Source organism: Vombatus ursinus, unplaced genomic scaffold (assembly GCF_900497805.2).
Source record: "Vombatus ursinus unplaced genomic scaffold, bare-nosed wombat genome assembly UNPS02014791.1, whole genome shotgun sequence".
NCBI lineage: Eukaryota > Metazoa > Chordata > Mammalia > Diprotodontia > Vombatidae > Vombatus > Vombatus ursinus.
The window spans coordinates 27,093,217-27,117,430 of NW_020954569.1; the positions used below are offsets into that span (position 1 = coordinate 27,093,217).

Here is a 24,214-nt window from a genome sequence, read left to right on the forward strand (position 1 = left end):
ACCTGAAACACAAACACAAAAGTAATCCTAAAGATGAGGTTACATTTCTGAGGCTGAACTATGTCAAATAATCTTCTAGTGTTCTCATTTCATGACATTCATGTCATGACTCATAACATTATGACATGACTTCTTAGAGTTTTGAATGGTTTCTAAGAATTTTAAGGATTAGTTCAGTATCTGTAATTACAAATTTGATTAATACGAAAACCAGGAAATATATCACTTTAAAAATTCAGAGCAGAATATCTGTATTTGAGTTATATTAGAGCAGGGGTGGGAAACCTGTGGCCTTGGGGCCATGTGTGGCACTCTAGGTCCTCAAGCTCAGCCCTTTGACTGAATCAAAACATCACAGAACAAATCCCCGTAATAAAAGGATTTGTTCTGTAAAACTTGGACTCAGTCAAAAGGCCTCACTCGAGGACCTAGGAGGTCACATGTGTCCTTGAGGCTGCAGGTTCCCCACCCCTGTACAAGAGAATTAAAGGAACTTTCAGCCATTCCATTAAAATAGACTCAATGAATCCATGTAGTGACATGAAGAAACTTCAATATGACATAAAATGAAAACAGTAACAACAAAACACCTGACCCTATCTTACCAGAGGCTTGTACTTCATTGACATACTGCAGGAGATCTTGTCCTTGGTGGATGACATCAAAGGTCAAATTATTCATCGTTAGTGCTTTGTCAGCGTGGTGCTGGAGCCGCTGTTCTGCTATTGTGAGATCTTCAGTGTCAAAGTCATTCATCTGCTGAGAAAGCTCATCATTCCAAGATTCAAGGTCTGAGATGATCTGATAGAGGGGGAAAAAAAATCCATCTGAACAACAAGACAAACATAAATATGCTGAAAGCAGATCTTCAGAAGTGACAAAATTCAGAAGACAACAACAACAAAAAAACTACTGTAGGAGACAGACTCTTCAATTTCCCATCCTCTACTGCATGTTCTTGCTAATACAAATCAGAACAGTGAAACAGCATTCGTAAATTCTAATGCTTGTCAACATAAGAACAGATAAGGTGGACCTGAAAAAGTTTGGGAATGGGTATGTTTTGTTTTGAAACCTTAGAGGGTTTACAGAGTGGAGGAGAAAGCATTTATTAAGCACCTACTATTTGCCAGCACTGTAATAAGTACTTTACGAGGAGTATCTCTTTTGATCATCTCAACAACCCTGCATGGTGGGAGCTATTATTATCTCCATTGTACACTTGAGGAAACTTGAGGAAATAGAAGTTATATGTCTTGCCTAGGATCACATAGCTAATAAATATCTAAGGCTCAATTTGAACTCAAACCTTCCTGACTCCAGGCTCAACACATTGTATCCACAATGTTGTGTGTGTGTGTGTGTGTGTGTGTGTGTGTGAGTATTTGTAAAATATGTAAAAACAGCACATTTAAATAACTACAAATCAGACATGGACCAAAGGCTACCCAGAAGAACTTAAAAAATAATTATTACCACAATCCCTTTCTATATTGTTAACTGTTTTTTTTTTCTTTTTTACTTTTTGTCACGGGGTTGGAGAGGGAGGGTGAGAGTTCAGTCAGTAGTGCTGGCAGACCTACTGAATTTACCAAAAAATTTACAAAGAGATAGTCCCATTCTTAAATAGCCCTCAAGGATTGGGTAATAAACTGGCAAAGCTGAACACAGTAAATGTGAACTATAGATGTCCACTGGGCATAGAAAAACCCTGGAGGCAGCCATGATAATAGATAAATATGGAAAATGCTGGCACAGTGTTTATCATGAACTCTTGGTTACTAAGCAAGAGCAAATAAAGAAACCCACTGAGATGACAAAACTCAAAAAAGGTGAAGATTTTTGAATACTGATTTTCCATAAAAGAAAATTTAAATAAGATACAATTTTTAAAATTTAAGAATTTTAAGAAAAAACTCATCTCTCAATCTACCGTCATTATCCTTTATTGTGATTATTCACAAATGTGATTGAGAAGTTGCCTGTGAATATCATAGGTCAGAATTTGCATTTATAGTCCCCCCAGCTTTCTCCAAAGCAAACCAGCAAACCAAATGGAAGTTTCAGAACACCTTACCCACTCACACAATTAGTGATTGAGTTCTAAGTTCCTCTTTTTTCCTGAATTTCCATATGATTCAGCTTTCTTTAACTGTTTTTCACAAGCAAATTGTGATAGTTCTTGAGCTAGAGGGGAACTCTGAGGCCATGTAGTCTAACCTCCCTCATTTTTACAGAAAAAGAAACTGAGGCCGAGGGAAAATGCCCAAAATAGTATAGAGGCAGTAGTAGTATACAGTGTACTACTAGTACAGTGTAATAAAGAGACAGTATTAGAATCCAAGTCCTTAGATCCAAAAGCCAGTGATCTTTGCACTGTGTATGTACTATTGCAATGATTACACTGGTTTAGATTAAACCTTTCTTTTAAAACATTGACATAATAAAGCCACAAGGAACATAACAATATTTAGGAAAGCTGAAAAAACAAAAGTAAGAAAAAGCTATAAAAATCTTCATCTGTTTTAAAATGGTAATTACCGTCCCGAATGGAATATATAAATAAGAAGAAGAGAAAGAAAATACAGACACTATAGTCCAATTTATAACAAGCACAAAATATCATGCTTTCAAGGGGCCTGAATATTCAAAGAAATTCAGTTCAATAAACATTTATCAACTGCCATCATGGTGTGAGTCACTGGATATATGAAGACACAAATGAAAAACAAACAAAAACCTATTCCATCCCTTTTGGAGCTTGGATTCTACTGAGGTGAATTTCACCAGACCTAAGGGGAAATCAAAGCAGACAAAAGAGAAGTCAAAAAACCCCGAACTATACACTAGCTTTCTCAAGTCTTCCTACTTCATGTTTCTTTAAAAAGAGGTACAGAAGCATGGTGCCATGGTAAGAATGCTGGATCGTCATTAGAGGGTTCAAATGCTGGCCATGCTTCTTTTATACATAAATTCACTGAACAAGTCATTTAACCTCTGAACGTAATTTTCTTCATCTTTAAATGTGGAGTTTGTATTAAATGACATCTGAAGTCCTTCCTGGGGGCAGTTAGGTGGCATAATGGATAGAGTTCAGATTTGGCCTCAGATACTTACTAGCTGTGTGACCCTAGGCAAGTCACTTTACCCTGTTTGCCTCAGTTTCCTCATCTGTAAAAAGGAGCTGGAGAAGGAAATGGCAAACTACTCCAGTATCTTTACCAAGAAAACCCCAAATTGGGTCAGGAAGAGTTGGACACAACCAAAACAAGTGAACAACAATGACAATGAAGTCCTTTCTAGCACTAAAGTCATGGGATCATAGATTTGGCTCAGGAAAAGATCTCAGAGGACTGCAAGTCCACTCCTCTCACTTCACAGTTGAGGAAACTGAGGCTCAAATAATAAAATGACTTGTCAAGGATCACATAACAAGTAAGCGTCTAAGGCAGGATTCAAACTCAGGTTTTCCTAATTCCAACTCTGTATTCTGCTACCTAAATGACAACAAAAACAAAAACAAAAACAGAACAAGAGGTCTTAGATAATTAAAGCCTAAAATTTTATTGCATGATTTCTGTCTTAGCCTTTGATTTAATATCATTCAAATTTTAGGAAATTTAGTTTTATAAAATTACAGTAGAGCTCTGACACTGGTTTGGTGCAATGACTTTAAGATATCTGTAATTTTATATCAAAGAAATGGAGGTATACCTATTTATTAATAAAAGGATCACAAATCTGGAGTTTGTACAGACTTCAATCTAATAGTACTACCCGCTTTGTTTACAAATTAAGGACACTGAGGCCAAGAGAAGTTGAATGACTTGCCCAAGGCAGTAAGTGTGGAAGACAGGATTTGATCTCAGGTCCTCTAACTTAAAGTTCAATATTCTCTCCATTGGACAGTGATAAAGCAGCAGAATTTCTGACTCACCTTCCAAAACACTTTTCTGCCAGAAACTGACCATTTCCCAATTAAAAAAAAAAAAAGAAATATTTTCTCATTTTGAGTTGCTACAGCCCAAACAAGAGATGATTTTTCAAATATCAAAATGAAAGTACTTAGAAATTTCTAATGATGTCTCTGTTTTACTCCTCAAGCAACATGTCTAACCAAAAACAAGAGATTAAAAACAATACCACTCTGAAGTAAAGATTACAGAAAACAGGAACTACTTGGTTTTTTTGTTTGTTTACCCAGTGCCTCTCTACACAGCCCCTGTGCCCATTCAGACCTGAGACCCTCTCACTCATCTCTGGCTTTCATAGTGCCATCGAAGCTCATTCATTTATCTATAGCCAAGTTTCAGTCAATATTAGATTTTTCACAGAGCTTCAGTGTATTTTATAAGCTGCACTGGGATTTTTTAATTTGGCTTTTTAAAAACCGAGAGCAAAGAATGACTTTTAAAGTAAAGTTTCTCCTAGTGGCTTGAAAAAGATATTTAAACACATCATCAAAATGCTCACCAGAGACTTGACTCCAGTTCTGAACAGGCAGGTGTCCACATTGCCTAACAAAAACAGCCTTCATAGTTAAGGGCTTTGGTGGTGGCAGCAGATGAGGAAAAAGTCACAAAGCTTGGAGAAAAAATCCTTCCTCTTGGGCCAAGATGGAAACTCACTAGCAATGAATTACTGAGACCACAAAAACCAAGCAAAAGAAAAAACCCTGCCAATCCACACTAATGATTTGGTATGTAAATGAGGGTGTCAGGTTTAAGTGTCAAATAAGAAATTTTACTAGAGGTGAACTTAATAAAAGACAGGCATTGTGATATAGTGGAAAGAATGACAAACTTTGAATTAAGAAAGACCTGGGTTCAAATTCTACCTCTGACACTAGTTGTATGATCATAGACAAATCATTTAAACTTTCTGAACCTGTTTCCTCATTAGTAAAGAACAGATGATATCTGAAGTTCTTTAGAATGTGAACTCCTTGAGGACAGGGACTATTTTTGCCTTTCTTTGTATGGTGCTTGGCATATAATATGTGCTTCATAAATGCTTGTCGACTGACAACTCATGTGGTTTTTGGAAGCACCAAATGAAATAATACATGAAAAATATTTTGTAACTGTCAAAGTATTATATAAGTAAGAGACATCATCATTATTATTAAGTTACAGTGCTGTGGTGAAGTACATTCTATAAATTTTAGATACCACTAAAAAGCCTTGGCTTCTTGAAAACACCTCAAAGAACTGCTAGAGTTGGCAGCAGGACGAGGCATTCAGTCACTGCCTATTAGCTGTTTGGGGTTTACTTTCCTTGGAAACACTGCTTCAGTTTAGTCTTAAGTGAGTTTCAATTCCTTTCATCATCATTCATAGTCAGCTTCAATTTAGTCTCACCAAATTATGCTTATTCCTGTTTGCACCTCCCGAGTTCAAAAAGAAAGAAGACATTTCTCCTAACACAGAATACACAATCACCCTCTTATTTTTGGTTGAAGAAAGATAAAGAGATCCTGTATTCCTTTTTTTCTATTCTAATGAAAGGTGCAGTGATCCATTTCTAGATAGCAACTGCATATAAAGTGAGAGCTCTACAGGTTAAAAAAAAATGGACTTCCCTATTACCTAATATTCTATTTTCACCAGTCCAGATTTTTACTTCAGATTATTTTCAGAAAAAGTATTATTACCTCAACTTCCCTCCTCTATTTCTGCTCATTTAATTCTATTGGTCACTCAGAGAAAGGAGTACTCTATCATAGTTCAGGCATATTTAAAGCCACCATGTTGATAGGGCATTTTATTTTAAGTTTCTTTTAGAAAAAAAAAAGTCCCTTTTATTTCTTTTGTATTCCTCTTTAACCAACTGCCCTTCCTCTGGAGGTAATTCTATCAGATATTCCTATCTGTTCTCATTTTTCTTTCTTACCCATGTCTTTCAAAAAGCAGCATGGTCAAGAACTTCTGGGAGTGTCCCTTAACCTCTCAGGAATCTCTTAGGAACTCAGGTTAAAGCATGTGTGTGATATTATCTTATACCATCTCACCTCTGAAAGCTTGAGGGGAGATGAGAAACAGGATTCATTTAAACAAGGCAAGATTGAAAAAAGATTAGGTGTTCACTCACATTTCAGCATCTTCCTGAAAATATGCATTTTTTCCTGTTAGCAAAGAACTCCTGAGGGGAAAGGAAACAAAACCGAAACAAAACAAAACCAAGCTACTCACATCTATGGCATCCCTTTCAAAAATTCGAAGTTGCAAGAAGAGTTCAAGTTTGATCTTTCGCTCCTGAAAAAGTTCCTCCATCTGAGACTGGGCCTCATCCAGCTGCTGCAAGACTGTCTCAATATGATTGATGGAACTGTTGTGAGGGGTCTTGTTACTGGAGATGGCAGAATCTCTGTTAAAGAACAGATGAGGGAAATGGGGATTTAAAAAAGACAAACAGGAATTGAGTGAGAAAGTCCTACATTGTTAGGAGCACAGGACCAGATCCGGCAACTAAAAATCACAGTGAGAAGAAAGCTAGCAGGAAGTTGGACTTCTTGTCTTAGCACATGTATTAAGCCGGCTCCTTTCAACAATAAAGTTAAGTTTCTGTTCCTGAGCAGTCCTGTCACAGTATCAGGGTTTAATTTTCTAGCTTTATGATTAAATTTTATTATTCAAACATAATTGAATTTCTTAGGCCCCTTTTCTCTTTTAATAGGAATAAAGGTATATATTCAAATACACTTTCTATAATCTAATGTTTAAATTGCTTTGGGGAGATTAAACTTTAGATGAATAAAATAATCAACAAGTCTTAAACACTTATTATGTGTACTGATACACTTTACTTAAACATTCTGGGGAGAAAATACAATTCTTTTATAAACTTGGCAATAACCGTGTAAAGAAATGAATCCAAGGAATGAAATCCAGAGAATGATTTTTAAAAAAAAAATGAAAAAGATAGCACTGTGCTTGACTTAAGAGACTGAATTTGCTACAGCAAAAAGGAACAAAAGGAAAAAAAACACACTGTGATTTTAATAAGCATGACACTTGACATATGGGTAACTTAGACTTGACCATTACTCAGTCTGAGTTCTAAGATGCTGTGCTGAAAAGATGGATGTTTCTCACTCCTGACCAAGGTAATTTATACTATTTATCCCTTGACAGATAAGTTCCGAGTAGATTTAGGTGAAAATATACATAAAATATAATTCCAAGTTTTACATTAAAAAGTGGTAGGTATTAGAAAAAAAGATGAAATAGATTGAAAAAAATTTTGGGTCCTATATAAGGGCAGTGTTGTGAGATGGATAATATGACCAAAAACACATATATGAGAGGGAGAGGAAAGTTAGAAAAAGAAAACAGAAACTATTAAGAAGAGGTCAAAGAAGAGAGGTGGAAGATATGAGATTCTTCACTGTCCTCTGTACCCAAAGATAACCCTGTTGATGGTGCTTCTATTTCTCCAAGTGGGCTGAGGATAATAACCAGTGACTATAAAAAAGGAAATATGCTGCCAGGATTTCATGATCTATGGCTTATGAAATGAAAAGGGCAAACAAGGAACTCACCGCAGCTGCTGAATGAGGTCTTCTCCCTCCTTGATCACATTGACGGTGACCTGCAGGGTAGTCTGCTGCTGCTGACCAAAGCGTTTGATCAAGTCCTGAACGGCCTCTACTGACTCCGCGTAAACATCATCCAGGAGCTCTTTCTGTAACTCTTCTAGCCATGTCCAGAGCTAGGAGGGAGAGAAGGAGAATAAACCGCACAATGAGGTGGAGGTTCCTGGCTTGACGACCAGGCAGAGGCTGGCTGACTTCAGAGACAGGGGGCTGGTGCTGCGGCTCTGTGTGACACTGACCAGGAGGGAAATGGTGGTATAATGCTCCCAGAGAGATGGAAGGAAGGAAGGAAGGGAGAAGCATCCCAACAGCAGTCAAACTGCCAGAGTGACATATGTACAAAAAAAAACCCCACAGAGCTGGAAGTGTGTCTATATGTATGTATTTGTGTGGGAGAGAGACAGAGCCAGAGAATCAGGGAAAAGTCAGGAAGAAAATCAGGATGTCAGAAAAAAAGTTAGAAAAAAAGAGAAAGATAAATGCAAGATAAAGAAAAAAAGGAAAAAGGAAGGCATTCTTTCCAATATTTTTTGCATGCTCAATTGGGAGTACAAAGTTAAAAAAAAAAAGTCCTCAATTGGGAGTACAAAGTTAAAAAAAAAGTCCTTTTAACAGAACCATCTGTTAAATGTAAAAGTAACAAACCCTAAAACATTTTATGTTTATTTTTTGTTGTTGTTCAGTTGTTTCCTACTCTTCATGACCCCATCTGGGGTTTTCTTGGCAAAGATACTGGAGTGGTTTGCTATTTCCTTCTCCAGCTCCTTTTTACAGATGCAGAAATGGAGGCAAATGGGGTCAGGTGACTTGCCCAGCATCACACAGTTCCTATGTGTCTGAGGCCAGATTTGAATTCAAGAAGATGAATCTTACTTAGTCCAGGCCTGGCACTCTATTCAGTATGATTACTTAGTGGCTGGTTATTTATTTTATAGATTAATTTATTTTACATATATACATATTTTATGAAATATAATAATTTTAAAATGCATTGGTGCATTTTATGTATTTAATGTAAATGTATTTAATACCTTACATACATATTTAATATTTTACATATTTTACAAATGCTTCGGACATGATTAAAAATGACTGAACAAAAAGGACAATTTCACTTAATTATTTTTAAAGTTGTTACAATGATTGGTTAGTTCCTAGAAGATTCCTCTGAGTAAAGTGGGCAATTTATACTCCCTAGGAGTATAAAAGGGAAAAGATCTGAACTCATTTTGGAACTCAAGAGTTTCTAATAGTGTCCCGTATCTTAGAAAGGGAGAGCATAGCAGCTCCGTTTCAGTAAAACCACAACAAACCAATCAATGTGTCACTTTAGTTATCTGCTGATAAAAGCAACAGGATCCTAGAAAGTAACTTTGGTCCAACTATGGATCTAATCTACCACCCTATTTTAGAGATGAAGGAACTAAAGATAAGAAATCTGAAGTGCCCTTTTCAAGGTCACACCACTAGTTAGCAGCTGAAGCATTACAGTTACCCAGGTTACTTGACTCCCAAACCAGTGTTCTTTTCACTAAGACCATACATGCCCTTCATATACCATACCACCAATGCATTTTAAAAGCATTTATTGCAACTATTATTACAAAGGTCACATAGGTAAGGATTACCTGTAGCAGCAGTAATCACATTGAGTATGATACTGCTGGGAAGATGGAAATAATTTTCTCACTTTCTGCATGTACATTAATTGGTACCATTTTGAGGAGGTAAAGAACTTAAACTTGAAGAAAGAATTGAACACTTCTAGAGAGCGAGTAAAAGTGAATACTTTCACAAGAATGTAACTGCAGCAATTTTGTACATTTTATACATAAAATTAAAGGCATATATCACAGGCACATCTATTCCAGCTAAGACCTGTCAAGCAACTTAGACTCATAAGTGTTCAGCAAATTAGCAAGTTTTTCCCTGAGCTAATTCTCATGGATTGTTTAACCCCTATCCACATTCTGGGCTACTAGGACATCAAAACTGTTGTAACAACTTGTGCTGGTGTTTAATCTTTGTTTCCAAACTGCTGCTAATCTTAAAAAAAAAACAAAAAAACAAAAAAAACCCCACAAGAAACAAAGCATTTTTGTGTGCCAAAAACTGGATAAAAAGTTAAACAAATCATTAGTTCAAGTGTTAACTGAAAGACCTTTGATACTTCATATGCATTTTATGACTTCTCTTTGCAATAGGGAAATTAAAAAAATTAAAGCAACCAGACAGCTTATTCATTGTTCAATATTGCACAGAGGCAAATCTATTTTACCTCTTACTAGAAAATCGGCCACAAATAATATTTAAAACCTGGGAGTAGAGAGAATACTTATTTTTCATAGCGGAGTCAACCAGGATCCTAAGGGTTTATTTTGCTAAATCAACGTGGAAAACATTGTTCTTTTTTTGTATCTTTTCTTCCTTTTATTAACTAAATCATCGTGTTTCATGTGATTTTTGAGAAGAAAGGCACTCGACAGCTCAGTTAGCTGGAGTACCAAATGTTAAGAAAATGATGACGGGGTTTTAGTGACTTGCTTCAAGTTCCACAGCCCGTTAATGGCTGCAGAAATGGAACCTAGTCCCCCTAAATTCCTGTCATGTCTTTCTCAACATACCATATTTACCATGAACTTGGAAAATTCTGAACAAATATCTCAAAATGCTACCCATAAAAGCTTAAGCAAACACATATGCCATGATAGAAATACCCGTTTCTATAGTCGCAAATAAGGGGCAGCTAGGTGGCGCAGCGGATAGAGCACCAGCCCTGGATTCAGCAGTACCTGAGTTCAAATGTGACCTCAGACACCTAACACTTACTAGCAGTGTGACTCTGGGCAAGTCACTTAACCCTAATCGCCTCACCAACCAACCAACCAACCAAACAAACAAACAAAAAAAAAAAACCACAGTAACAAATAAACAAGCTGGAGAGTGTGTATTTTTTTTTAACTTTGTCCTACATTTTTTGCTAACTCAACTTACAAAATTACAAATGAAAAAAAAATTTATAGACTTCTTCCATTCTCATTAATATTTTTAATTCTTTTATTTCCACCCCCTCCTAAAATGTCAAGTATTGTTTTTTTCTGACTAAAAGAATTTTCATCTGTGCCATCATCACATTCTCCTTACAGTACACACAAAAGATTTTCTAATAGCTATCCCTGAGCCATTAAAGCCCTCCCATTAAAAGATGAAGATTATAATTTCAGGCAGATGTGACTTATCTCCTCAATTTGTCCTTCTAATATGATAAGAGTGGCCATATATTGGATAGATGGAAAAAAAAAAAGAAATAGTTTACTTACCTTACTCTCTCTGTCCCAAACACTCCACCCTCTCTCTGTATTCTGGAAATGCCTAAGTGAATATAGTATGTCACTATTTATTTGCTAATTTAAAGGTATCCTCCAATATTTTACTGTACAAAGGAACATATTGGAAGCTTCCAAAGGAAAATGAGTTTCCCTTTGGTGTACACCTGCCTGCTCATCAACCCCCAGAGCTGGTAATTGGGAAGAATGTGATGAATACATAATGAATTTATACAAGAATGCTACACACTGCATATTAAACACCCAAACCCTGTCATACTGCCGTGGATGTAGAAATGGGGCTGTTTCAAGAGTTTATTTTTATGCTCAAATACTTAAGAGTTTAGTGACATAAAGAAATATTGCTTCCAAAAATACGTCTTAAAAATACATTTGACTCTCCAAGAAGGTTTTCATTTTGAACTAAATGTAAGATCATTAAAACACACACACACACACACACACAAACTGCTAAGCAAATAATATGATAAATACAGTTAAGATTACAGGGTTTCTTGTTTTTCCATGACTAGGATTTACACCCTCCAAGGGGATGGTAGATTGGGGATTGGTAGATTGGGAGTGGAACTGGAGAAGAGAAATAGGAATGTGATACCTTGAAATTTCTGTAGGTACAGAAATATGTAGTTATGCTTTCACCCCGTCCCGCCCAACCTGTAAATTTTTTCTCTCTGCCTGTGTCTGAGCAATTTATATTTCTCTTCAGCACTTACAGTCTACTGTGTGTATACAAGGTGTCCCAAATATCTTCGTGCAGCTTTTTAAAGTTTTAATAGCTTAAAGCTACACTCAGACTTTTTGGACACTGTATTTTTTTTTATTTGTCTGCTTTATCCAGCATATTTTCTTACTGTTTCCCTCAACATCCAGCACAATGCACAGAAAAGAAGGCTAATACTTGTTTTTTGAATGAATAAGTGAATGTATATCCCTATCACAGCAGGCAAATAAACATTTATACAGTATCTTAAAAGTTAATAAAATGAAACTTTTAAGAAGTTAATAAGGAACTTTAGAAAACAAGTATAATTTTAAAAAATCAAACAATTTAAGAATTTCCTTTATCTTTATAAAATGTTCTTTGGAATCCTAACAATAGTTTACCATATACCACTTAGGTACACATCCTAGATTTAAATTTTTTTCACTCCTAAATATAGTAAGGTCTGAGGAACAGCTGTTTGAATCAGTCTGTATCCTGTATAAAATGCTTCCCTGAGTTCTTGGTGAGCTGCCATTAGTACCTGTAGTTTGATTTTTTTTTTTCCTTCTGAAAAAAAAAAATGCTTATTCATTGCAACATCCTGGCAATTTCAACATGTTTCCATGGTGGACCTCACCCTCGCTTAACTGTTGGTCCTGTGAAATTACCAAAGAGCGACAGAAGGGCCCACAAAGGAACTGACCTCAGGGTTACGCTGCTGAAGAAAGAAAGGGGGAAAAGGAGGGTAAAGGAAAGGACTTTCAACCATGATGTCACTGTGGCTAAATGATATTCTTCCATTTGGAATTCCTCTTTCTATTTAACAGATAACAAATAAAAGACTTTTGCTGTTGTTTTGTTTTGCTTTTTATTTTAAAATCTTACATATGGAATGAGATGTGATATGCTTATAATATCACTTTGAATAACTGAAATTTTACAGAAATGACTCAAAAATATGATTTCTATAAGTTTTACTTTGGAGGAGGAGGCACCATTCAAAAAAATCTCTGTGCACATTGCTGAGTTAGAGTAAATGAGGATCCATTTCTTCCCAATGAAGAGTACTAGTCACCTCATACCTTTCAATTTTAATCCAAAAAAAATGAAAAATCAGAAGAGGAGGCAGGGTGGGTCATGCAGTAAAAGGGATACATAATAATGGATAGAAAGGTCTACCATTGACAGCATCCACTGAGTGCTAAAAGACCTAGAGGAAAGCCTTCACAGAACTTGATATATGCTTTAGGGAAATTTTACAGGAGGACATGGAAAAGAACTATATATGAGAAGGTATGGTTGGGTTGCAAGCTCCATCCTTGAAGACCTAAAGATCTTTAAGTTTAGCAAAACGAAACTCAACTCCCATCATAAGAGATTTATCACAAATATAAAAATAGGCCCGTTTAAAAAAAAATCCTCTTTTTCTGGATCTTTTTCAGACTCTATTCTGAATTCTATTAGAACTTTACCAAAGGCCACTCCCCTAGAAGTTTATACTAGAGACAATAAATATTTGAATTAAGAATGACAAAAATCCTCTATGTCCATTCTGTAACAACTCAGTCAACAAATATTTGTTAAAAAAACCAATATTTATTAAGTGCTGCAAAAATGTGCAATGCAAAAAACTGTATTAGAAAAAAAAGACTAAAAAACCCAGCCCCTCCCTTCAAGGAGCTTTTATTTTAATAGGAGACATGTAAATAATTAGGTACATAATACAGAACAATAATAATACAGCAACATTGTGTGATGATCAACTATGATAGGTTAGCTCTTCTCAGCAATACAATGATACAAGACTCATGATGGAAAATGCTATCCACATCCAGAAAAAAAAGTATGGAGTCTGAATGCAGATCAAAGCATATTATTTTCACTTTTTGTGTTTGTTTTTTCTTTCTCATGGTTTTTCCCCTTTTGTTCTGATTGTTTGTTCACCACCTCACTAACTTGGAAATATGTTTAACGTGATTGTACATGTTACAACCTATATCAGATGGATTGATGTCTTGGGGAGCGGGGAGAGAATCTTTCAAAAATGAATGTTGAAAACTATCTTTACATGTAACTGGAAAAAAAATAAAATACTATTAAGTGCAAAAAAAGTTAGGTATATAAGAAAGATACACTGAGTAGGTAATTCAGGAGGAAAAGACACAAGCAACTGAAAAGAAGTCAGAAGCCCTGGGTACTAGTCCTACATCTTCCATTTAAAAAGTTGAGCAAGAACGTGCCAGTAGTTTCTGATCAATGTGTGTAAGTTGATAATGTATATAAAAGTGCTATGAAAACCATCAATGTTTTATAAAAATAAGCTATTATATGACCGTATCATTCTGTTGTTTGGTTTTTTTTTTTTCACTAACAAAACAATCATACAGGTCCCGTTAGCTTTAAGGAAAGCAAGAAGTACAAGGTATAAAAGTCCCACTTCCTAGGACAATAATAAGCAGGCACTTTTGGCTATAGTTTGCCAGCAGAGTTTCAGGGTCTTGAAGATTGAGTTGAGGAAAGAGGAGGACAATAGCTCATCTTGAAACCAGGGTTGCCAATTGGCTGGCATCTGACTGGGTTTGCTGATAAAAGTATCACAGAAACCAGGGATACTTCTAATGAATGTGATGTGTTATATAGCTTGGTTGTTTGAATTTTGGCTTTCATAACCCTTCTTGTAACTAGGAAGGGGTAGGTGCTATTCCTGAAATCATTATCTAGTTATATGATGGTTATACAAACTAGTCTCCACACTAGAGGAAGTGAAAGGGACCAAGGAACATTTCCATCTTAAGAGCTCTTAGGCCTTGTTAAATGGGACGGAGGGGAAAAAAAAATCTGAATAGATGAAGGAGAATGAAGGCTAGTTTCAAGAGGGTGAAAAATAGAACTTAATCCAAGGTGAAAGAAAAGAAACTACGTTGTTAGATCTATCCAAACAGAAAGTACAGAAAGAAAAGATGGAAAGAACCAAGGATAAATATATAAAAGAGTAGCTAAGAACCTTTAAAAAGAGCACCAGGAAAGCTAAGCATGAGAATGACATAAGGTTCGCAAAAAAATTTTAAATGACCAAAAGAGCCTTTCCTACTTTTTAAGGACAAAACAGTGAACAGGTTGCTGGTATTCTCTCTTCTTCTTCTCATTATCTTGGTACATAATATATTTTCTCCCTTAAACCCCCAAATAGAATATAAGCAATGAGAAAGCAGACGTTTGTTTATCTATTCGTCTACTGCTTTGTACACCATTAACAGATCAATCTAGAAGAAAGTATAATATTAACAGAATGAACTACTTAACTTTTTTGATTGTTTGTTTTTGTTACTGACTTTTCCATGAAGGCAAACTCTTTACAAACCAGAAAAATTAGGGAAAAAAATGTCAGGAGGGGCATGATGCACTAAATAAGAAAGCGTCTTCCGTAACCGCTTCGGAAGCATTCACATTGTCAATTGCATTCCCTATCTCCTGCTATGTTTAACGACAAAAAGCCATGACCAGCAGCCAGAACCAGCTGTTTGGGACGGAGGGAGCCTAGAGTCATAATCAGGAGCAATGATTGCCTGGGCCATCGTCCAAATCAGAATTAAAGAGTAAAGGGGGCATCTGTTGAGGTTGGTGGAGACAAAACAAGTTGAGGTTGGGGAGTTTAGGCTGGGTCAAGGAAAGCAGGGAAGACCAGGTCTGGGACAAATACAGAGGATCAGGGCAAGTCAGGGTCAGAAAAACCAGGAAAGTAATATCCAGAGAAGAGCTTGAGGCTTGCCATAAAGTGATAGTTTGTAGCACGCTGCTCATGCTTGGCATGTACTGGCTGCATCATCTTCTGATTCTTAAAAAGGTAGAACCTGACAGCATCTAGGACTTGCATATATGGGCCCAGAAAAATCACATCTTAAGGGTACTGAAAGAACTTAGAGGCATAATGTAACCTGTCTAAAGTCTTTAGGACATTGTGGAGAGTGGGGAAGATGCTGATGGACAGGAGATTGACAAATGTTACTTCCACTTTCCAAAAGAGGAAGACGTTTAATTTAAGAAAATAAAAAAACCCCAGCAAATTTAGTATCTCTAGCAATATTCTAACAGTGTGTTTCTAAGTTATGTTTCATGAAATTCCGTTTTCCCTCAAACAGTAGGAAGAAGAAGGGTGTATTCTATAACACACCATATATCTTGAAGTACAGAGAACAAGGAAGAAGTAAAGGACATTGGACCAATAATGAGATTATTCAAATAACATTTTAGAATTTCTCACAAAAATCCCAGAGCCTCAAAATCCTGGTATATGTTTCGTAGCCACTAATTCTCTCTATATATTAAAGAAATCCCACAGAGATAAGAGGACCAGATGGAATACATGGAGAGCAATTAATTAATTGTATTGCCATTATGACAGCTTGTTGAGATGGCAGGAGATGGAACCTTAAAGAATAAGAAAGAACTCTTACCAGTTCTCTGTAAACAATTAGACAGGCTAAACTCTTGGTGCCTTTAGGTGGGTTGAATAATATGAATTAGACCCAGTTGAGTCTCTTAGGTTTGAGAAAGGTTAAGTTGTTTGATCTACCTCTTTCTCCCCCTACTACAACCATAGGAGGAAATATCAGGTTTGTCATGGAACCCAACATGTCCAAGGAAAGGAAAATATAGAGACATTAGGAACCTCACTCTGCCAGTCAAGCACATCTATATCAAAGGTGTTTTCTGACAATTCATTCATATCCTCCCTGAGTCCTATAAGGTTTACCTGGGCTTAGATTCTTGCCCTTTGAACCACCCCAAATGCCTAAAGGCACCAAGACCATGACCAGCTCAATTATCCACTAGGAACGCTTACCAGCTCCTTATAGACCTGAAATGATCTTTTCCCACCCTGCCTCACTTAAAAAGCAATACAACTGCCCACCAGGTGTCTCATCTGATCTCCACAATTCGGTAAGGCTTCTAGAACTATAATTCCAATAGACAGAGACAATCAGTAGCTATGAATTAGAGACCAGGATTTTGAGAAATTTTGGGGGGTGAAATTCTAACATTTTATTTTTAATAATCTCATTACTTACCCGTATCCTGTCCTTCTCCTTACGTGTGTCCTATATCAGAGAAGATAGGCAAAGAGCTACCAATGAAAGGGTGTAAAATGTGTTTAGAAGAGGTTCCTTAAGTTTCTCTCTTTCATTCAAGAAGACATGGTCATTACTTTGCAGTAGAAGTTAAATGGGTGAAGATAAAGTACAATGGAAAGAAAAAGGCACGGACATTTATTCTTTGCTGTTTGTTCTAATTATTGTCTCTATCCAAAATAATTTCATGGATTAATACCTCCTCCCTCTATTAAATAATGATGATGATAACAAAAGAATAACAATAATTCATTAGTTGATAAATATTTCTCTAGTTGAAGTAAAGGTAAAGTGTTAAGGCTACAAAAGATGACATAAAATACAAAATGGTCCATATGAAATTGCATATCCAAAAAGCCCTAAGTAATGAACAATACTATGCACACAGCAAACTGCTGACCTTGTGTTTGAATGCTTAACCTTAACATTACAGTTGGTCACATCTGAAAACTGCTCATTAAAATGAGCATTTCAAAACTTTATTAGATGTGACCCTATAATGAAAAGATATACAGTCTGTATGTGCTGTGAAAAACAAGTATGTACTTTCTAGCCTACTGTGGCACTGATTAAGAAAATGAAAGAGGAATTTCACAAACTATATTACTTTGCACTATTCTACTATGGATTCTTCTTTTCTTTAAAAAAAATTTTTAAAAAAAGTTAAATTGGGCCTCTGATTTCACTGGCACAGGAAACTCTTTATGAGGTCAGGAAAGACCCTGTATGAATTTAGAGTGACACCTCACCATCCCATGCAACTTTATATGTGTGTCCATATCTATGATAACCATATGGGACCAAAGGCCATTCTCCAATAGACACAGTACGTGAACAAAAATTTAAAAAAAAAAAAGGGAATTACAAACTATTTACAGCCACATGAAAGAATGCTCCAAATCACTAATAAACAATCCTGAGATTTCACTTCACAATCAACAAATTAGCAAAGATAACAAAAGATAGGAAGTCATTACTAGAGGGGTGATGGAAAGATGGATCACTAATGCATTTTTGGTGGAGCTGTGAATTGGTCTAACCATTCCATTCTGGAAAGCAATTTGGAAAATATGAAAAGAAAGATTAAAATGTCAATACACTTTAACCCAGAAGATCCACACTTATCCTAGGAAGTAGCATGGATAGAGTGCTGGGCCTGGAATCATGAAACATAAATTCAAAACTGGCCTCAGACACTTACTAGCTGTGTGACCCCGGGCAGGTCCATTAGCCTCTGTTCGTCTCAGTTTCTTCATCTGTGAAATGAGGTAATAATAATAGCACCTATCTTGCAGGGTTGTTGTGAGGATCAAATGAGATAATATTTGTAAAGCACTTAACATGGTGCCTGGCACATAGTAAGCACTATATAAATGTTGTTGCTATTATAATTTCACTAAAAAGAGGTTTAGTGTGGGTATGTGTGTGCTTGTATAAATGACTATGGTTTAAAAAACAAAAAACATCAATATTAAAAGAATGGTCTAGTCCTTTATGGAAAAAATGTAGGAAAGATGGAAACTTGTAGATTTTTTTTAAAAAAACAGACAAATAAGCAACTGCATATTCTGTAGGTTTAAGAGAGGAATTACTGATATCAGCCAGCCTTCAAAGGATATGGCATAAAGAAAAAAGTGATAAACTAAAAAAAAAAAAAAAACTTTGGGGAAAAAAACAGTGATAATGAAATCATCCTGCCCAATAATGGGGTGAGTATATTTGTGTGAAAGCGACTATTTATTATGTTTGTAACAACAGGTGAATCTGTCTATCAATCTATGTGTGTACCTATCTAACAATCTATGTGTATACATATGTAATAATGTATGTGTACACATATGTGATGCTATATATGTAAAGGCAATTTATTTACTGTAATTATATGGAGTATTCTGAATCACCACCCTCACCCACGAAGACCTGGGGGAAGAGTGACTGGATTTCTAGTTAAAAACTGGGTGGAAAATGAATGGATTTCATTTGCCCTCTAGAATAACTGTCTGACTAGTTTAAGTAATAGTGGGGATCTAAAAGCTAATGAAATTTTGCAAATTTAGGAAAAATGAGGAAAAATTTACCTAGATAGAAGTCATGACGTAAGCATGTAGAAGAAGAGGTATGGGAGAAGTGCCCCTAAGTCACAAGGGAAGGAGGCTTATATGTTACAGAAGAAGGAATGAATGGCTGAAAGATCTGCCAGTAGAATTTGCTTTAGCATAACTGGTCATATCAAGAAACAAGGTAAGAGAGTAGATTTTCTAATGTTGTAAGAGTAAAGAACCTCTAAGGCAGGATGAGAGAAGAAAAGGTGTTGAAGCTTTGAGACAGTAGCTTTCCGGCTTAGATAAGAGCCATTCATTGTTCCTAGTTTACAGGGACTGAAAAGCCTTGCCCAAGGTGACAGTAAAGTAATGTCTAAGCTAGGGAGCAATTGAAGGTCATTTCCTGATTACGGCCGGACTTTGCAGACACAGGCAATGTGGGAGAATGTGGAAGAAGCAATTCTAGAAGCCCCTGAAGGGAAGCTTTGGCCAGACAGTTTTAGGGCCATGGAACTAGATAGAACAGAGGTAATATCAAAGCAAATGGAAGGCAGAAGACTTTTTTGGTATAGAGCAGGGGTGGGGAACCTGTGCCCTCGAGGCCACATATGACCTTCTAGGTCCTCAAGTGCAGCCCTTTGACTGAATCCAAACTGCACAGAACAAATCCCCTTAATAAAAGGATTTGTTCTGTAAAACTTGGACTCAGTCAAAAGGCCTCACCCGAGGACCTAGAAGGCCATATGTGGCCACGAGGACACAGGTTCCCCACCCCTGGATAGAGGTTAGAATGCTGGTCCTAGAGTCAGGAAGACCTGAGTTCAAAGCTGACCTTAGATACTTAGCTAGTTGTGTGACCGCGGGCAAAAATCACTTAACCTCTGTCTGCCTCAGTTTCCTCAACTGTAAAATGGAGTTAATAAGAGCAACTACCTTCCTGGATCAGATGAGATATTTGTAAAAAGCACTTACCACAATGCTTAGCACACAGTAGGTGGTATATACATGCTTATCTCCTCTCCCCTCCCCCCTTTCCCTTACTTCCTGTGGTTGGAGAAGGTTTAAACCTGGAAAAGCTCTTAACTCATCTAGTCCAACCCTCTCATTTTACAGATAGAGAAACTGAGGCCCAGAGAAGATAACAGACTTGTCTACAGTAACCACAACAGTGGCAGTGGTGAGATCTGAACCTGCATCCTCTGACTGCAAATCCATTTCTCTTTCTTCTGCAGCATCAAGGACTAGAATTACACTGTAGGAGCCTTTTTAACTCTGGCCCATTAACCTTTTCATTTGATTCCTGTAGCTTTCCTCACTTTTACCACCCCCCTTCCAAATGCTTATGACATAGTATTTCCTCCTCCTGTGTTTCTTCAGTTCTTCTTTCCACAGAAGTTTCTTATAATCCTGAGAACTTTCAACTATGCCACACTAAAAAATGAATGTGGCTTGATTCATAGTAAATTCCCTTAAATGTCTAAGAGCTTGGTGTGATTTTTAAGGAGCAAGGGAATGGGGGGGTGAAGAAACCCAATAATCTTCTCCCCAACTCAAAACCGTGGGTTCAGAAATACCAAGTATTCACAAAAGATATGGCGGGATGACTCCTGAAGGGGGTGCCAATAAACTCAGGCATGGACCTGATGGTGGAAAAAATGGCAGCATCAGTCACAGGAGGATCAATAATGGTAATTAGTAATTAAAACTTCTCTTCTCCCCTCAGTTAAATAAAACTAGTGGAACGACAAAGCTGTGCGGAACAGAAAGCCGTTTTCTTCCTTTTACAAAGAAATGAGATGAGAATTTAAGGTGTGCTAAGTCTAACAAGGAGGAGATGATCAAACCCGAGTTGGGAGGGGGAAAGCTGCCTGTAATGGTTTTTGTCACTCAGTTTCACAGATAGTTCAGAGCCAAACTCAAAGATATTAATATGCCTTGAAAGGCTTTTGACTTGAAGAAAAAGTTCAAGGTGAGTTGTTCTGCTCTCAGAAATAGAACCTGAGTAAAACTAGAAGTTGATTGTGGCCATTTGGATATCAGTGAGGAAAAATGCTTCAGAGTTCAAGTTCAATCACAATGTGTTTATGGCTTTACAGTTTGCTCTAAACTGTATATCTCTATCTTTGAGTAATAAGAAAATAAGTGTTATGCTATTTCAATGGGGTTGGCCTTTATTAAAAAAAAGAATAAATATCTAGAATGTCTTAGAATCTCTGTTTTCATTTATCTATACCTCTGGGAAGTCTAGCCATTTTGGGAATGCTTTAACACAAATACTACTGTTCATTTGGTGGGTACTACCCAAACTATACACATAATGACAAGAAGGAAACGATTAGTATTTCAAACCTTGAAGTAATAGCAAAGACTATACCTTATATATAAAACTATCAGTTAAATTTCTATCAAATTAAGATAACAGAATGGCTGAAAATCTCCCTAATCACTTTTATTATGAGAGTACCAATTTAACTGATACTTATAAAAAACATTTGGAATGCTAATACTAATTAAAATATAATGAATACTCAATTATATTCTGGCCAAGTTTCCACTGCATTAGTAGAAGGGATTTTCCTCACTGGTAGCTCCCTATACCATGAAATTACAGGTCTGATTACTCAAACTCAACATCTAATTATATAGTATAGAGATTGTTCATATCTTTAGCTAGTACAGTTAGTGCTGGTCTAATGATCATTTTAATGTTCACTACTACCTTTATCAGAGAGAGACAAATTATTAGAATGTTTTGGTTTTTACTTACAGGAACACTGACAGAGGATTCATTGACAGAAGTTAATGTTAATTATAATGAAAGAGCTCTGAGGACTATCGATGGATTTTATTTACTTAAATAATGAAAACCTCTCTCCCTAAATTACAGTTAATCATTTTGCAATCTGGTTCCCTACAAAGACATATAAAGCACTGCTTCTGAGATGCTAAAGAGACCAGTAAGCATTTATCTATATAATGTCCTTAAAACTGGTGACAGATCAGGAGGTCTGAGGAAGCTACTTTGGAGATTCTTTCCAGAAAACTACAAAAAAGTTATCTAAGGTCAGCTGGTGACAAGAATGGCCACAACAAAAGGTTTTACAATAAAAAGCAGCTGTAAAAGAAAATGCATACAAATTGATGTAAAAGGAAGGTCTAGGACAGAGATATGATAAAGAGTTGGTAGGCAGAAACATTGGAAATAATGAAGACTCAGCTGCATAGAGGTATCAGGCTGGACTCCTCTGGGTTTCTCCACCCCATGGCCCAGAAAGCTCTTCATCCTGAAAAATCACTTCTAGGCTTGGAATTCATACCTGAAAAATATCCTCAGCCCCTGGAACCCCTTCCTATGACTGGATGAATCCTCCTAAAACTTTCATTTAAAAAGGGTGCCCAGGTCAGCCATTTCTTCATTTCCCACCAGGCTGCACTCCTATGGACTTCTCTATTATGACCCTCCTCTGGCAGCTACCCTCCCCTCATTCCCTCCATTTCTGCTTCATTTTATGTGACTTCCCCACTAGAATGTAAACTCTTTGAGGGTAGAGATTGTCTTTTTTTGTTTGTTTGTTTAATATCCCCAGCATTTACAAAGTGTCTATCTAGCACATAGTAGTTGTTTTTCAGTCATTTTTTCAATCATGTCTGACTCTTCATGACCCCATTTTGGGGTTTTCTTGGCAGAGATACTGGAGTTGTCATTTCCTTCTCCAGATTATTTTGCAAAGGAGGAGACTGCATCAAACAGGGTTAATGGTTAGCCCCGCTAATAAGTGGCCAGATCTGAACTCAGGAAGATGAGTTTTCCTGACTCCAGGCGTAGTACTCTATCCACTGTGCCACTTAGCTGCCCTAGCATATAGTTAGGGCTTAATAAATACTTCTTGGCTTGTTATTGAGTAGAATATAATTTTAACCTGAAACAGACTGAATAACCCAAAGATTAAAGCTATGAAATTAGCCAATCTGTCAAATTAGATGAAGTTAACTTAAATACCAGAACTATATACCACTGCCTAGCCATATAGTTTGACTCTAAGATACCCAAATACCATGGAAAAAAGAGTTCTTATGCTATAAACAGCTGACTGAGCACATGTTATACTATTAACACAATTTCTGTTTGGGACCAAAAAGATGAAAGGGAGTAATTGGGAAGAAATAACCAATAGGTTATTACTGTTAGGTGATAACAGTAGACATTACCAGTGGCATAATGCAGGGAAGTTCTCTATTTAAGAAGGCCAATGTAATGGTCAAAAGAGTCAGAATATCTAGAAGCTATTCTCAGTTCCATAGCCTCTGTGAAGTTTCCTACCCTTTAAAATATATAGACTACCAACCTGACCTCTCACTGTTTAGAGTCTCTACTGTAATAAGACAATGTGCAAAATGGATTTGAAAAGTATACGTAGTACAATAGAAATGTAAAGTAACTTATTGATATTATTCCTAGCATCATTTATTGATATCTTAGATCAGTTTCATCACAATCAAGATATTCTTCTAGAGTTGTCTAACGGAGATCAGAGGATGGTGTGGGCACAGCTTAGGAAGAGATGGAAAAGTAAAGGAGTTAAATGAAAGCCCAACTTTCTGTTGGAGGAAAAAGCAGGGGGTCCTCACATGGCCATAACCTTTGCCCCTCCCACCCTCACTTCCACTTTCCTCAGTTTAATACTACCATGGGTACAGAAGGTTCATGGTTCACTACTTTCTTTTACTATTACCATGGATAACTAAGAATTCAACATAGTATAAAGGAAACAATTCTGAATGGTCAACTTTTAGATGTAAAGAATGAAATGAGATTGGAGTCCCAAGACAAAAAGCTACAGGTGGTTGGGAGGCTGTTATTTTTGGTCTTTTAAATAAAATGGAAGGTTCCCAAGCATTACATAAAATAACAAAAGCCTGTCCCAGTTCACTTTGCATATTTGTAGAGGCTAAGGAGGAAAACTTCTTTACTTAACTCAGCAAGAAATCAGTTAGATTCAAAAGTGAATGATCTTTTCTGGGAACCTAAGCAGCTGCCGGGAAACTGATGAACAGAAAACCAATGCAAAGCCACTGAAACAATTCCAAAAACAATTCCTGGCCAAGTCCTCAATGTCACCACCTGGTTCCCTCAAATGACCTAAAAATTTCAAAAGAGACTAATAAACCAGGACTGAAACATGTAAAATTAAGGTGGAACAAATAAAAATGAGATCAGGTTGCTTTTTCCTTCATTTGAAAATGGAAAGTATTTTCTTTGATCATTCAGATTTCTGTTGTACCAGAAATGCTCCTTACATGACCTTGCTCTTTTTCTGGTATATAGGACATACAGCAATCTCAAAATGGACAGGGCTAGGAAACATCTAGCCAAGATTTTTTTGGATGAGCAAGAAAAA

The 24,214-nt window shown here is 36.6% G+C and overlaps 1 protein-coding gene across 4 annotated transcripts in view; it reads right to left on the reverse strand.

The window, feature by feature from the left end:
- Positions 1-24,214, reverse strand: part of TRIO (trio Rho guanine nucleotide exchange factor) — a 505,121-nt gene that overhangs the window by 163,885 nt on the left and 317,022 nt on the right. For all 4 annotated transcript variants that reach the window (XM_027868779.1, XM_027868780.1, XM_027868781.1 and 1 more), the window contains exons 13-15: positions 7,541-7,710; positions 6,192-6,366; positions 606-801 (exon numbers count right to left, since the gene is read on the reverse strand). In XM_027868779.1, coding sequence (XP_027724580.1) covers positions 606-801; positions 6,192-6,366; positions 7,541-7,710 — 541 coding nt within the window. The remainder of the gene's footprint in view (positions 1-605; positions 802-6,191; positions 6,367-7,540; positions 7,711-24,214) is intronic.